Below are 15184 nucleotides of genomic sequence, written 5' to 3'. Positions count from 1 at the left end.
TGATTCTTCATCCTTAAAGTCTTCAGATATATCTTCTAATAAAAAGGACACTGCCATAAATAAACTGTTCCTGCAGCCTTTGCACAACTCCCTCATGACTCGAAGTCATGGGCAGGAACACTGAACTGGCCAAGCCTATGTCATTAGCCACAGCTTGGCTGCCAGGGTACAGGTAGCAGGAAGAGCTAACCACTGTGATTTCTGGAGTGGAGTCAGAGCCCCGCATCCAATCACGACTCACTCCACAGGGATTCCACCACTCTCTCTCTCTCTCTCCTGGCCCTCTCACCTCCTCTCTTTTCCTCCTACCTCATTATGACTCAAGTCTTCTTTGCCTTTTCTTCCTCTCCTCCTCAACTTCCAATCACTGGGTGTGGAGGCCCAGTTCTAGCCTCTTTTCTTTTCTATCTATAACCTCTCTTTGATGAGCTCATCTGGCCTTATGCCTTTAAGTGCAACTAATATGTTGCTTGCTCCCAGATTTATCTCTCTAATCCAGACCACAGAACTTGAAGCATGGATACCAACAGACTCTGAGGCGCCTAATAGTGAGCTTCAGGTTGATATATTCAAAACTGAACTTCTGATCTGTGTGTGTTCCACCCACAGTATTCCCCAATTCTACTAATGGCAACTTAATCCTTCCAGCTTCTCAGACCAGAAATCTTGCAGCCATTCTTAACTATTCTCTCCCACCCCCCATCAGAAAATTGTAGTGACTCTGTCATTTATATGTAGTATTGCCCACTTCTCTCTACACCCTCTACCACCACAATGCTGACCCAAGCCAGGTAGGGGTTTACTACTTAAATTCATTTTCTCATTTAAACAGCATTACCTCTCACTCCATTACATATCTCCTCTCTCAACCCTGGCACCCTACAGTTAATTCTCAACAGAGCAGCCACAGTGATCATAAGAAAATAGGAACCAAGGAATGCCAGTCCTCTGCTCAACCCCCATCTTTGCAGTGGCCTAAAAGGCTATTTCTGATCTGGCACCCCATTTCCCTTCTGAGCTCATCTCCTACTAGTGTCCTCCTCACTTATTCTACTCCAGCCACGTGGGTCTCTTCGCTACTCCTTGAGCATGTCAGACATATATTCATTTCAGGCTTTTGCACTGGATTTTCCTACTAACTGAAATGCTTTTCCTAAATATATCCATTATCAATCAGGGGCCCAGCAAGAAACTGATAGTCCATTCAAAATGAATAACTGAGGAGAGAGTAATAAAGGAACCATTTATGAAGGTATGAGCAGAGTTTGGGAAAACCAACAAGGATGGTGCAGTACCCTGGGACTAGCAATAACAGAAAGCCATTACCACCACTGGGCCTGAAGGGGCCAGGGGAGAGCAAGGAGAGAGAGTGAGTGTATTTAGAATAACTCCTGAAAGGAGCTGTGCCCCTTTGTGGGGGAAGACAGCAAACCTAAGGTGGTGACTGGCAAAGAGGGAGCTGGGGAATAAACATGAAGCACAAACTGACAGAACTGAAAGGAGGAAGAGAAAAATTCAAAGTCATATCTGGATATTTTACTATCTCTCTCAGTAAGTGATGGAAGAGCAGAAAAAAAAAAAAAAGAAGGATATAGAAGTAAAAACAATCAGTTCTTGGCCTCTGGGCTAAGACCAAGTGTAGAAGTAAAGATCTGAAAACCTTATTAACCACTTAACCTAAATGACCTTTATAGAACACTACACCCAACAATGGCAGAATGCATATTCTTTTTAAATGCACATGAAACATTCATCAAACAAGATCTTCGGCTGCACCATAATGCAAGTCTTAATAAATTTCAAAGGACTAAAATCATACGAAGTATGCTTTCTGATCAAAATGGAATTCAACTAGAACTTAGCATCAAAAAGATAACTGGCAAATCTTTAACATTTGGAAATCAAGAAACAGCCTTCCAAAAAAACCAAAGAAGAAATCACAATGGAAATCGGACTCATTAAGAAACAGGGCAGTGATCAATTAGCCATGTCTGCTGTAGGCAAAGAGGAAAAAGACACTCACAGGGGTTAGGCATTTGCCCTCCCTGCCTCAAATGCTTATGTTCTTGGCCATCTGCTGTTACCATGCTACACCTGACTAGTCATCTAATCCATACCCATAGCCCACACTTGACCTCTGTACAATTAAAGTCTTATATGTCTACTTTGGCTCAGATCTCTCTCCCGAGTTCAATACCTCTCAGTAGCCTGTTGGACACTTTGATATTCCAGAGACACCTCAAATTTAACATGAGAAACACGGAACTCTATATTCTCTGTGTGTGTTGTCCAACCAGCTCTACCTCTTGTATTCTTATCTCAGGAACTGATGCTTTATTCCCTGACCTAGAAGCCCTTCCACATCTCTCACACTTTTCCTTCACACAAGTACTCCTCAGGTATCTTCATCTCCCCACTGAATCTACCCTAACTTTCCCTTTTGCGCCATCTGCACCTCACTCAAGGATTGATCACTCCATTCCTGTCCTTCTGCATAGTATCTGGCTCATCCTTCTGTAATAGCATGTCTCGCACTGTACAATTATTGATTATGGCTCCTTTACATTCAGAGTCTTTAAATTTGGGTACACAAGGACTTTCCAAGGAGACAGAGCATGGCAGTCTGAAGGGGATCAGTTTTCAGGTCTTCACTTCCATGTGTTCTTCCCTAACATTGACCTGACTGAGAATGGCCCTACAGGCTCTCCATCCCCACGGGTCTTTTCAGGAGCCCTTCTCTCACTTAGTTTACTATAGTGAACGGTGCGTTGCTCTAGGGGACCAAACAAAAGGGCATATTTAATTATGGTTGAGGAGAAGCCTGCTTTCAACAGTATTCAAATCAACATAAACCTGCCTAGGAATACGTTTTCCATCTCATATAGTTCTACTAAAAGTGAAGAGTAGCTTTAGAACTGACCAGAGTAGTTGGCCTGTGTTGGCCTGTGTCAGATACAGTATATTGCAGAGTGAGGAAGTGTGAGTGAGTATTGTCAAATAATCCAAGATGGGAGAGCTCAGAGAGCAAAGGAAAAAAAGCTTCGAAAACTGGCTTTTCTCAACCTTAAAGGTAAGCAATTTCTTCAGCTTTTCTCAATTCTTATCTTGAGAACATGTTATTCATAGGAAAAAAAAAAGGCACCTCTGAACATCTGAAGCAGTACACATTATTAATGCTGATTCATTTTAATGTAACTGAAATAGGTTTCAGCAGTACCAAATTTTTCACAATACACTGGATAAAAAGAACAGAGAAAACTTTTAAATGTTTCAGATCAGATGGATATCTTTCAAAAAGGTAGATAAAAAGTTATTCTCAAACAAACATCATCATGAAATATTCATTCCAATATAGTCATTCCTCATCTTATAAAATGCTATTTTCTAACTCTTATAATGAAAAGGTTATAAATAGCTTCTGAACCAAATAGTATTCTGTTCCACTAAATACAATGTCAAAGACTGATCATGAGGTCTAAAGAAATGGATGAATTTATTACTGATTGTTATACATGATTTCTATTTAATTGTTCTCTAAGGCCCATAAACAAAGTCCATCACACATTTAATAAAATAATATCATGACTTCTGCCACAGTCCTCTTTACATAAATAATTTTAACCATACTATATTACTTTACTATACATTAAAGAGCAAAACTATATTATCATATATTATGAAATAAATAACTTAAATATGTAACCACAAGATTCCTTTATTCTTAGCTTTACTGCCTTTAGTAATCTAGCCTTCAAAATGTGTCCCATAATTTATTTTTCAGTGGTTTTTATAACATTTCTTAAAATATACATAAACACATTCATTTGAATTGAAAGGGAAAAATACTTTTTCTGTCAGAAAGTCTAATTTGGCTGATTGGATTGACAGTACAGACTACCTCTGTTAATTATGAAAACTAAGAATTTGACAGAAAGTATTTAAACATGTGATAAAGTAAAAGCATTTTCTCCAAAAAATATTGTGCTGGCAAAGGTATGTTGAATCAAAGTTTTATTTTAACAACTCTTTCTGAGTACATTAGAATAAAAAAGCAGCCTCTACGTGAGAAAATAACCATAGCCATTTGATAAATTTTCGTGAAGCCTTTTTAGTGAACTTCCCAGATATTGAGGCGGAATAATTCTATTGGCTGGGTCAGTGACTTTACTTGCAAGTCAAGTGGTTTCCAATTCTTTGCCATGAACAAAATGAAAAGGCTATAATCAAGTTGCCAGTCTATAGATCATTAAAAATATCATTTTTGATAATAAATCAACATATTTTTGACTTAGAAAGTCTGCAAAAAATTGAGTGATATTGCTATATCAAAATTCTTTATATTCCAGCAATAAAATTAGGGAATATTAATTACAGTAATTTATAGTCAACTGGGAAAAAGTGCTACTCATGTTATTAATAGCTATGTTTTCACAAAATTTTTAAGAAAATTTCAAACATATTGATGTTCTTTTGAACAATTGTGCTCTAATAATTATAATGATAGAAACATTTTAACATTTAGACATTTTTATTGCAGAAAAATATGATAAAGATAAAACTTTCAAGAATAAGAATATGTTAAGATAAAATTATGAGGAGTAAGTGTAATTGCAATACAAATCAAGGAAATAAAGAAATAACATACATTTTCTGACAGTTAAAGATGAGCTTTTTATCTATTTTCAAAAAGAGGTGATAGTTAACAAATTACTAGGATATTCTGATTCCATTTGTGAACCAAAATACTGCCTGCCATATCAGTAAACAAAGGATGTTGCAGCCATCAAGCCACCACATTACAGCCACCCCGAAGGTGAGCCCTGAGGGAGCTCAGGATAAAAACAAAATGCCATCCCAGACAATGCACCCTGAGGAGACTTGGGATAAGAAAGCACAGGATACTGGCCCTAAATATCTGAGGTGCATTTCAAAGGAATGATTTCAATGAGCCCAGACTTTGTATCTTCTCATACATAGAAAAGCGCTATATTCCTTAACTTGAGATATCTGATTTTCTTTAATTAACAGTAACCTTTTGATGTTCCAACTACCTGGTCTTTATTGAAAAAACTCCTATATATCCTGGTTCCCCCCTTGCCTCTTCGATGAAGCAGTCCCGGGTTATCTGAGATCCTCTGTTCCAGGCTTGAAGTCTTCAAACAGTCCACCGAATTAAACATAACTCAACTTCTAGGCTGTACATTTTTTTCAGTCGACAGTTTTGGCAACCAATTATGAAGAGACCCAGAGTATACTTCTCTCCTTTGCCTAAACTCTACAAGGATCCAGAACCTTGATACCAGAAGAGGTCTCTTGTGCCCATCCGCCTCCTCAGAGTCCAGACAAATCTGGGTCTCTCCTGGTTCTAGGATCTCCTGTTAATGGCTGATGATCCTGAGTTTCATTTGGCGGTGTCTAACAGGTACCTGGCTTCCCAACTGAAAGACATTAGGGAGTGACCCCCTAATCTAAAGGTATTAGTGTAACAGGGAAGAGCCAAATCTGACTATATGTTGAATCTATTTCTTTTACTTTAAGCTTTGCTTTCCGCTGCTTTTGTTCACTAAAAGGATGCTGTCTATACGCAATGGCCTGCCTCAGGGAACCCTGCCCCTCTGCCGGAATGTTAAACCAAAGTGCCTTTGTACATCCTGACCCTGTCCACCTGCGGATGGCTGCAAGAAAGAAGAAATGAACACATCCCCTCCCCAAGGCTGGCCATTCCAGGGGACAGTTGCAAATCTTATGGCTTTTTTACATTATCTCCTCATCTCCTCCCCCTCTCTGTTCTATAAAAGAAACTGGCATCCAAACCCCAATAAGATGGTTTTTCGGAGACATTAGTCTGCCATCTTCTCGGTCTGCCGGCTTTCTGAATAAAGTCGTTATTCCTTGCCTCAACACCTGTCTCTGATTTATTGGCCTGTCATGCAGCGAGTAGAGTGAGCTTGGACTCAGTAACATTAGGGGAGCCTGGTTGAAAAACACTGGGAGACCCCCCTAATTGGAAGACATTAGGGGAACCTGGGATTTGCTCAGTATAGGAAACCAAGAAGTCTGAGCTGAGAGGTTGGAGAGGAGGCTGACCTGACATCTTTAAAGGGGCATCAGAAAGCCAACCTCCAACTAATACGCCAGCCAGATCACACTTGCAAGTACCTAAATTATACTAAAAGAGATCTCAACCTTAAATGGCCAAGTTGGGCTAATTTGTGTGTGTGTGTATGTTTGTGTGTGTGTGTGCGTGTGTATGTATGCAGTTAAGTTAAAAAGCCAGTTTGACAAAATATCTTCTCAGAATGCTGACCTTAAACAAAAGCCTTGTAGAGGGAACTGGAATTTCTCTTCCTGTGTCTTTGAGATGTCCATCAAATTTAAACATGTAATTAAAGCCAACTGAAATAATAACGTAAACATTTCAGTATATAGTAGGAAAGGAGCATGTGTTTTTCTGTAAAGAAGATATTAGAAATGGAATTACATTTTATTAAGGGAAAAGAAAGTAAGCTTATCTTAGAGCTGGTTCTTTCTGGATGGAAAAAAATAAGGGACAAACTAATATGGATACAGAAAGTGATGGAAGGTTTGTGGATGGTCAGGATTGGCTAGGTTTAGATTAAAGTTAATTAAGTAAGTGAATTTTGTGGTTAAAAGTAAGCTGGTGCAAGACTAGATTTAATTTCCTCTCTCCAAATTCTTGATGGTTTATTGCAACCAGATTACAACTAGTTACACTAATCATTGTTTTAATTTGTTCTTTGTTTCTAAACTGTTTATGCTTTGTGTCTCCCTGCTGCACTATGACTGCCAATGTTACTAGCTGTATTACTTACATCCTGTCTATTTTATAAGATTCTTGTCTCTTACATTACCCAATGTGTAACCAGGCCTCCAACAAAATTGATAATGGCTAAACATCTTGAGGAAATAAGTCACATTTATAACTCTACATAGAATAATTGTAATAGTGTAATTCTACGTATGGGAAGAAGCAACAAGAGAAAATATCTCCTGGATCATAACAGACTAGTAAGACAAAGGATCCAGAGAATTTTAAATTATCAACAGGGCCTAATCCAGAAAGTAGCACCTGGAGTTGCATATCAACAAGAATCTTTGCCTGACCTAGGAATGAGCATTCCTAGCAACATGGGAAAAAATTGGTCATGAAATGTCTTCCAAACATTGGTCAAATTTGGGCCAGAGAGACTGTGAACTAAAATACTGGCTGCCATATCAGTAAACAAAGGATGTTGCAGCCATCAAGCCACCACATTACAGCCACCCCTAAGGTGAGCCCTGAGGGAGCTCAGGATGGAAACAAAATGCCATCCCTGACAGTGCACCCTGAGGAGACTTGGGATTAGAAAGCACAGGATACTGGCCCCAAATACCTGAGGGGCATATCAAAGGAATGATTTCAATGAACCCAGACTTTGCACCTTCCCGTACATAGAAAAGCGCTAAATTCCTTAACTTGAGATAAATCTGGTTTTCTTTAATTAACAGTAATCTTTTGATGTTCCAACTACCTGGTCTTTATTGCAAAATCTCCCACATATCCTGGCTCCCACCCCCCCACCCCCTTGCCTCTTTGGAGCAGTCTCTCAGAGTTACCTGAGATGATGTGTCCTGGGCTTGAAGTCCTCAGAGAGTTCACCAAATAAAACATAACTCTCAACTTATAGGTTGTGCATTTTTTTCAGATGACACATTTAAAAGATACATTTTAAAGAGTACTGTAACAATTTTTGTGTCAAATGTCAATATTTACAACACAATAGAAACAACATGCTCTTCAACTATTCAAACTTATTAGGGAAATTTCTAGATATCAACCTAAAAATGTATAAAGGGATATAAATTTGCAAAACCCTTTTAGGAGATAAGTGAGAAAAATGTTTGAAGACAACTGTTCAGTCCATAAGACTATAGCATTTTGTTGGTCAAGTCTATGTTTTAATCACCTTTGTATTCCCAGTGCCAAAAATAATACCTCAAACCAAGCAGGTATTCAATAAGTGAATATATGAATGAATGATTCCAGTTTCTAATTAGATATTGTTTTCTTAATTAAGTATTGTTTTAAGCCCTGGTTCACTTTAATTAGATACTGTTTTCTTAATTAAGTATTGTTTCAACCCCTTGTTTTCTGTATTCTTTGAGAATAGCCCATCTTCCAACATGCTCAGAAATCAAGTCATTTAAAAAAAAAAAACACGGAACCAAAAATGTAAAAAAAGAAAAGAAAAGAAAAGAAATCAAGTCATTTATTTGTAAAGGATTCATATAAGTGAAGTAGTGTAAGTATTCATCTAAAGGAGAATGAAGATACTTATACAACAGGTAATACAATTTAGGTAAAAGAAACTAACGTAAACCTCTCTTCAAATAATCCAAAGAAATACTTTGGTCAAGTGCAATCATTTTTTAAAAAGATTTTAGTTAATAATATAAGATACTCATAATGGAAATTGTTAGAATAACTAAGAATGAGTTATCAAAAAGTACAAATTGTTATAGAATAAGCTGCTTAACATTTAATTACATTTATTATTACAAATAATGCAAAAAAGCAAGCACACGTAATTCATAACGGATTAACCTAAATCCGTGTACAGTACACAAACTGTCACATAACTACTACTACCAATAAATTATGTATTTTATTCAAGCATGGAAAATATGGAGTTGAAAATTAAAAACCCTGAAAAGAATGGAAGAGTTTCCAAACGAAATCAAATTTAAGGCCATTTTTAAAGTAACAAGGCTTGATTTTATCACTTGCAATGATCTGAACTTAAAGGGATTTCCCAAAAGTTTACAGGAAAATAATTTCTATATTCAAGAAAATAATTAATATATCTTTTACATAATACTCTTGTACAAACCTGTTCAGACATTACTCACTTGATTTTTAGTGAACAGCTGTTTTGTTTTACATGCCCAATATTCTTTCCTCTTTTGACAACAGAATCCCTCTCTCCAGTGAGGAACCCACCCAATTTGGTTTGGGTAGTTTATACCACTCCTCCCAACCTTTACCCTTGCATCCAAATGCCCAGAAATGAGTACCCTGCACAAGCCCTGCCAGAACATTCCACTCTTTGACCACAGTGGTTCTTTCAGAGATGGGCCTGTGATCCAAGCTTGGCCAATAAGATTTCTCGCCAGGATTTTTCAGAGCTCACAGGAAAAAATGTTCTCTCTTCTTCTCACATTGTGAGCTGTAAGGAGAGTCAAAGTCTGGGGCTGTCAGTAAGGCTGTCACTGCTACCAGCTGAAAAAAGCCTGCCATTGAAACCAATACTGCAAAAAGTAGATCCAATAAAGGAAGAGTGGAGAGTGGGGGAACCATGGGGAAAGACAGAGAGAGCCCAAGTCCTACAGATGTTCTAATATCCTGCATCTAGTCCAGCCTGAAGCCATTGGACCTCCCACCTATGTGAACCAATCATATGCTTTTCTGTGCACATTTCTGTCACTTAAAACCTAATGACTGCTGACTAACAACAATTTTTGTAAGGTAAAGGCAGGCAAAGCAAGTGTAGCTATCCCTATTTTACAAAGAAGATACATACTCAGAGAGGAATATATAACATTTTGACCCTGAGGATATTCTGAAAACAAACATTTCAATCAGAATAATACTAGTGTTCATAAGTTTTCATCAAAGTTAACTTTCGAGCAAAATTAAGCCAAAAGAACTCCTTGATCAATTTTTTTTTTTTTTTTTTTTTGCGGTATGCGGGCCTCTCACTGTTGTGGCCTCTCCCGTTGTGGAGCTGCCATGGCTCACGGGCCTAGCCGCTCCGCGGCATGTGGGATCTTCCCGGACTGGGGCACGAACCCGTGTCCCCTGCATCGGCAGGCGGACTCTCAACCACTGCGCCACCAGGGAAGCCCTCCTTGATCAATTTTTATAGAGCACATTTTTATTTTTCTTTTATTTAAAGAATTATTTTATAGTGAGGATTTATCAATCACTTTTTTTGTCCATATAGAATTTCACCAATTATATCTTCTGCAACCTTGTTTTCCTTTGTGGCCACCAGCGTGGACTGAATACCAAAAAGATTTTGCTCTTTCTTCAATGTTTAATCAATAAATTTTTTAGTATATAGCTTTGTCAGAGTTTTATTTTGTATTGATAGTTTCTAATAAGACTTTAAATTTTTTATATGATTAATAATTTTTATTTAGTTCTTGGCTAACCCAGGAGAAATATGGGTATTTTCCTCAGATATTTCAAAGCTGTTCTACTGTCAAAATCTTTACCAATTTCAAAAATGCTTTTCTTAGTTACGTATTTCAGGCACATCTGTGGTAGCCCTTCTCCGAAAAGGGAGATGCTTAATGCTTAATACCTTCTGAACTGTAAACTACAAATTAAGTTAATGAATATACACACCTTAGGATATTCGACTCTGAAATGGACTCACAATTCAATGACTTGTAGCATTGAACTAAACCAACCAAAGAAGGTGGTTTAGTTCAGGGTTTCTCAACAGCCAGCATGACTGACATTTTGGGCTAAATGATTCTTTATTGTTAGGGGCTGTCCTGTGCACTGTAGAATGTTTAGCAGATTCACTGGCCTCCACCCACTAGATACCAGTAGCACCCCCTTCCTCCTGGTTAGGACAACCAAAAAATACCTTCAGACACTGCCAAATGTCCCCTGGGGAACGGGAATTACCCCTGGTTAAGAACCCGTAAGTGTCACCATTGTTTTTTTTAATACAAAACTTAGACCCAAGAGAAAACCAAATATATCAGCAATTTCCAGGCTAGTCTGCATGTTCCCAATAAATTGTCCAGCAATTTATTAGGTTACAACTGTTCTGGGATTTTACTGCTAAATTCTTTAATACACAAAAGTCACAATGTCCTCAGGGTCAAAATAGCCTGCTGCAGGTTCAAAGTAGTTAATAATTTCCCCAAAGTTCAATACCTAGTAAATACAGAGCTAAGACCTGCACACACACAGTACAGTTTTTCCCTTTACACCATATTTCTGAATTGAAGCAGGAGTTCTATATTTCCCTTCCCCAAAGTCATTAGCTCTATTATAACCCAAGGATATCATCTTAAAGTTACAAAAATACATATGGATGGATGTTTATTGCACTGTTTATATATTTAAAAATAGACAACCTGAACGTCTAAGCATGGGAAACTGGTAAAATAAATTATATGGATAAATGTATAAACTTAATGCCTATTTAAAATGACTATATATAGCAATATTTATCACTATGTTAGTACATTAACAATAATGGCTAAGTGAGAATAAACTGTAAAACATACATGATTCCATTTTTTTAAAAAGAAATATGTAATTATATAAATGCATATTATATATATATTTTACAAAAACTGATAGTAACACACACACAAAAAAATGACAATCATGAATTTGCATGGAAAGATTATATTTTAGGGGATCTGTCTGTATTTTTCACTACAATGAACATAGATTTCTTGTACAAAAAGTATCAATATTTTTAAATATTTCTATAAACAAACTTATACACAAAAGTCAGAAAGATAAAATAGTGAACCCCTTTAATAATAAGGGTGTAAAAGGATGGCACTCGGGCTTCCCTGGTAGCGCAGTGGTTGAGAGTCCGTCTGCCGATGCAGGGGACACGGGTTCGTGCCCCGGTCCAGGAGGATCCCACATGCCACGGAGCGGCTGGGCCCGTGAGCCATGGCCGCTGAGCCTGCGCGTCCGGAGCCTGTGCGTCCGGAGCCTGTGCTCCGCAATGGGAGAGGCCACAACAGTGAGAGGCCCGCGTACGGGAAAAAAAAAAAAAAAAAAAAAAAAAAAGGATGGCACTCAATGTGTCACAGTGGATTTATAGAGTTATGTTTCCAGATTTATCATTTGGTCTTAATCTATTGTATATCCGAGCCTGTTTGACATCAGAATCCTACTGAACTAATTTGGCTCCTTCTGTGAAAACACTACAATAATCATTATAAAAACTCTTTGCAGGGAATTCCCTGGTGGTCCAGTGGTTAGAACTCTGCACTCTCACTGCCGAGGGCCTGGGTTCAATCCCTGGTCGGGGAACTAAGATCCCACAAGCCGCGCAGCCGTCCAAAAAACAAAAAACAAAAAAACCCAACTCTCTGCAGTAGCTAACCTCCTTGTTAACCCCTTTGTTCCTAAAACCAAGAGACAATACAACCAATTGAAGTATAAAGAGATATAATTTACAAATTACGGATGTTCAGACTACCTAATAGCAAAAGATAAAGAGCAGTGGGTTTGGGGATTTTTTTTTCTTTTTAAACAAAATGACCCTCTCTTCCCTCTGCTTCTCAGGCTTTATAAAGCTCCTATCTTGAAAGCCAACAAGATAGGAGCTTTATAAAGGCTTTATAAAGCCAACAAGATAGGAGCTTTAAAAACAAGGCAATTCCAGGCTCTCCTGCTCCCTCTCTGTATGAACTGGAAGATAATAAGCCACTGAATACTTCTTAGGTACAAAGAATTGACATGCACAAAAAGGAATATAAAGATAAATAAGACATACATACAGCCCAGGAGAGATAAGAATAGTATATAATTTGTATCCGTGTTGTTCTTTTTCCAAACTACTAGGAAGCAAGGTCAATTACTTGCAGAGAGGTGAGTTACTAGTCACATGTCTGAGTGCAGCTGAGAGCATCTTTCCAATCTAAACTGTAATTCATTACAGCATAATGCTATTTGTGGTTTACATTTGTCCGTGTGTGACATCTGGTTCAAAATGGGACACTTCAACCTTGATGGCCAATGTTATGTCCCAGGGAAGCCCAGAACTTGCCTCCTGTTTACCTGGCTCACAGCTGTTCTTACTTGAGTCCAGATCTCTGGTGAGTTTTCAGGTACATTTATCCACAGCCCTCATACCTTCAACCTTGAGAATCTTTGCAGTGACAAGGCAAGTAGGGTTAACATAATTTACTCCATGTGCTGTCATGCTAAGTGACTGAGTCTAAGAAGTTAATATGTTGTTTGTAATGTGTACATGACTCTCACATTTGAAGCAAATCTTGTACTTTGATTTGCTGGACATACCACAAATTTTGAGGCCGTGTCTAATGCTTTTATAATCAACATGTATTATTCATGTATAAAGAACATTTTTCTTTTTAAAGTTCCCATGAATTAACCCTGCTCCATCAGCCTACCTAGACAGTTCTCACAGTTCAAACCTAAAAGGAACTGGTTTCATTTCTTCTAAAGCCAAGGAAACAATAAATCTCACATAGCTGAAAATAACATACACTAAGAATAATAAAGAAGCTAATTTTTATTGAACATTAATATGTGCCAGGGATTGTATAAACTAAATCCTTACAACAACCCTATCAAATATACTTTCCTTATCCTCATTTTACAGTTAAGGAAACTGGGACACAAAATTAAGTAACCTACCCTCAAAACCCCATGCCTAGACGGTGCAGAAATGGCCTCCAACTCAGACTGTTCACTCCAAAGCACGATTTATAGATTATGCTACACTTCTACCATTGACCTCTGCCTTCTAGGACAAAGGAGAAACTAACAAATAAAAAACTCAAAGACTAAAAAACAAACGAACAAACACCCTAGAAGCATAATAATTGATAAAGGGGCAAAATCTCAAATCACAACCCTATACAGGAAAAAGAAAAAAAAAATTGATGAATGAATGATGAAATGGACAGGACTTAAACTCCCTCACTTCTGACAAGGAAAATTATTGGGATGGGGGGTGCAAGAAGAACCATGAAACTAGCAATTTCAGGTGAATACCTCCGTCATTCTAAGCAATGACACTGACCAAATCTTGCCTAGAATCACTTAGCCATTCACGTGGAGCAACAACATACATCCCTTCCCTTAACCAGCACAAATGCTCTAACTCCAGCGCGCTCACACACACACACACACACATACACACACACACACACACACACAGAGAGAGATCCCTAAAACCATCTCAGATAGAGCCAAGAAATACTGAGCTTAGAAATCAGAGCTGGGAATTCCCTGGTGGTCCAGTGGTTAGGACTCTGCGCTTTCACAGCCTAGGGCTAGCTGTGTAATCTTCTGGAAGTCACTTTTCCTTTCTGGGTCTCAATTACCTCAATTATAGAGTCAGGGGTTTTAACTAAATTAAATTGTGGTTTTCAGTTCTAAGAAATTGTGAACCTGTGAGAAATGAAAACTCCAAGTAAAACTTGGAAAGACTCGTGGATACATTTAAAACCTAACGAGGGGCTCTTTGGCGAGAACGTACATTTCTAAGCCGCCACTAACCCTGGCTGGAACATGGCACAGACTGACTTCCAGGCCCCTGGGACTCAGAGAGCAAGGTCAAGTCCAGCTTTCAACACCCTCTGAGGGCTGCTGCATTAAGCTCTGCGTGTGCTGTAATCTAAGTCAGAATCCCGGCGCGGGGGGGCGGGGGGTGAAAGAAGCAGTGCGGGAAGGAGAAAGCACTATTCCAGGTCATCAGAAACCTAAGTCCAGTTCCCACGGGTTACTTAATGAGGCTCAGAGAGTGCAAGCGCCTGGCCCCGCGTTACACAGCAGTTAGCGGCGAGGTGGAGACTAGAACCTCCACCTCCTGGCTCCCGGCGCAGCGCTCCTCCCCAGTTGAAGCAGCAGGGAGTGGGGAGAGGGGGCAGGGGTGCGCAGGGGCCCGCGCGCTGGGCGGCGAGGCGTCTAGGGGTTACCTGTGTCGGCCCCCGCCCCGGCGTGCAGCAGCTTGACCTCCGAGCGCCGCGCGTCCCCGCCCGGCTGGCGCCGCACCACCTGCCGCAGAAGCAGCCTCACGCGCCGCGCAGCCGGGCCTCCGCGGCCGCCCGGGGCCCCGAGGAGCAGGAGCCGGGATTGCATGGGGCCGGGGGCGTCGCCGGGCACGGGGAGGGGGGCCCGGTGCGAGCCGCGTCCCGGACGGGCGGTGTGAGACGGCGCGACGAGGGGGACAGGAAGCGGCACCGCGCCGAGTCCGCCGGAAACTCCTTCCCCCAGCGCGGCCGGCTCCGCCGTCTCGGGCCGCCCTGGCCCAGCGGGGCGAAGGGAATCGGCCCCCGCCGCGGGGCAGACAGGGCGGAGCACCTGCAGGCCTGTGGCTCCGGGGCGCGCCTCTCCCTCCTCGCCCTCATCTGCGATGGTCCCCGCGGATTCCCCAGGCAGGCC

At 40.0% G+C, this 15184-nt stretch overlaps 1 protein-coding gene across 2 annotated transcripts in view; it reads right to left on the bottom strand.

Moving 5' to 3' along the window:
* VWA8 (von Willebrand factor A domain containing 8) overlaps positions 1–14981 on the bottom strand; it is a 359147-nt gene extending 344166 nt beyond the window's left edge. For both annotated transcript variants that reach the window (XM_060079870.1, XM_060079871.1), the window contains exon 1: positions 14719–14981. In XM_060079870.1, the coding sequence (XP_059935853.1) occupies positions 14719–14881 (163 nt within the window). In that variant the 5' untranslated portion in view covers positions 14882–14981. The remainder of the gene's footprint in view (positions 1–14718) is intronic.
* Between the last annotated feature and the right edge of the window lie 203 nt (positions 14982–15184).

Source organism: Mesoplodon densirostris, chromosome 17 (genome assembly GCF_025265405.1).
Source record: "Mesoplodon densirostris isolate mMesDen1 chromosome 17, mMesDen1 primary haplotype, whole genome shotgun sequence".
Classification (NCBI taxonomy): Eukaryota; Metazoa; Chordata; class Mammalia; order Artiodactyla; family Ziphiidae; genus Mesoplodon; species Mesoplodon densirostris.
Note: the sequence above shows the minus strand (reverse complement) of the source record. Positions and strands in the feature narration are given on the sequence as shown.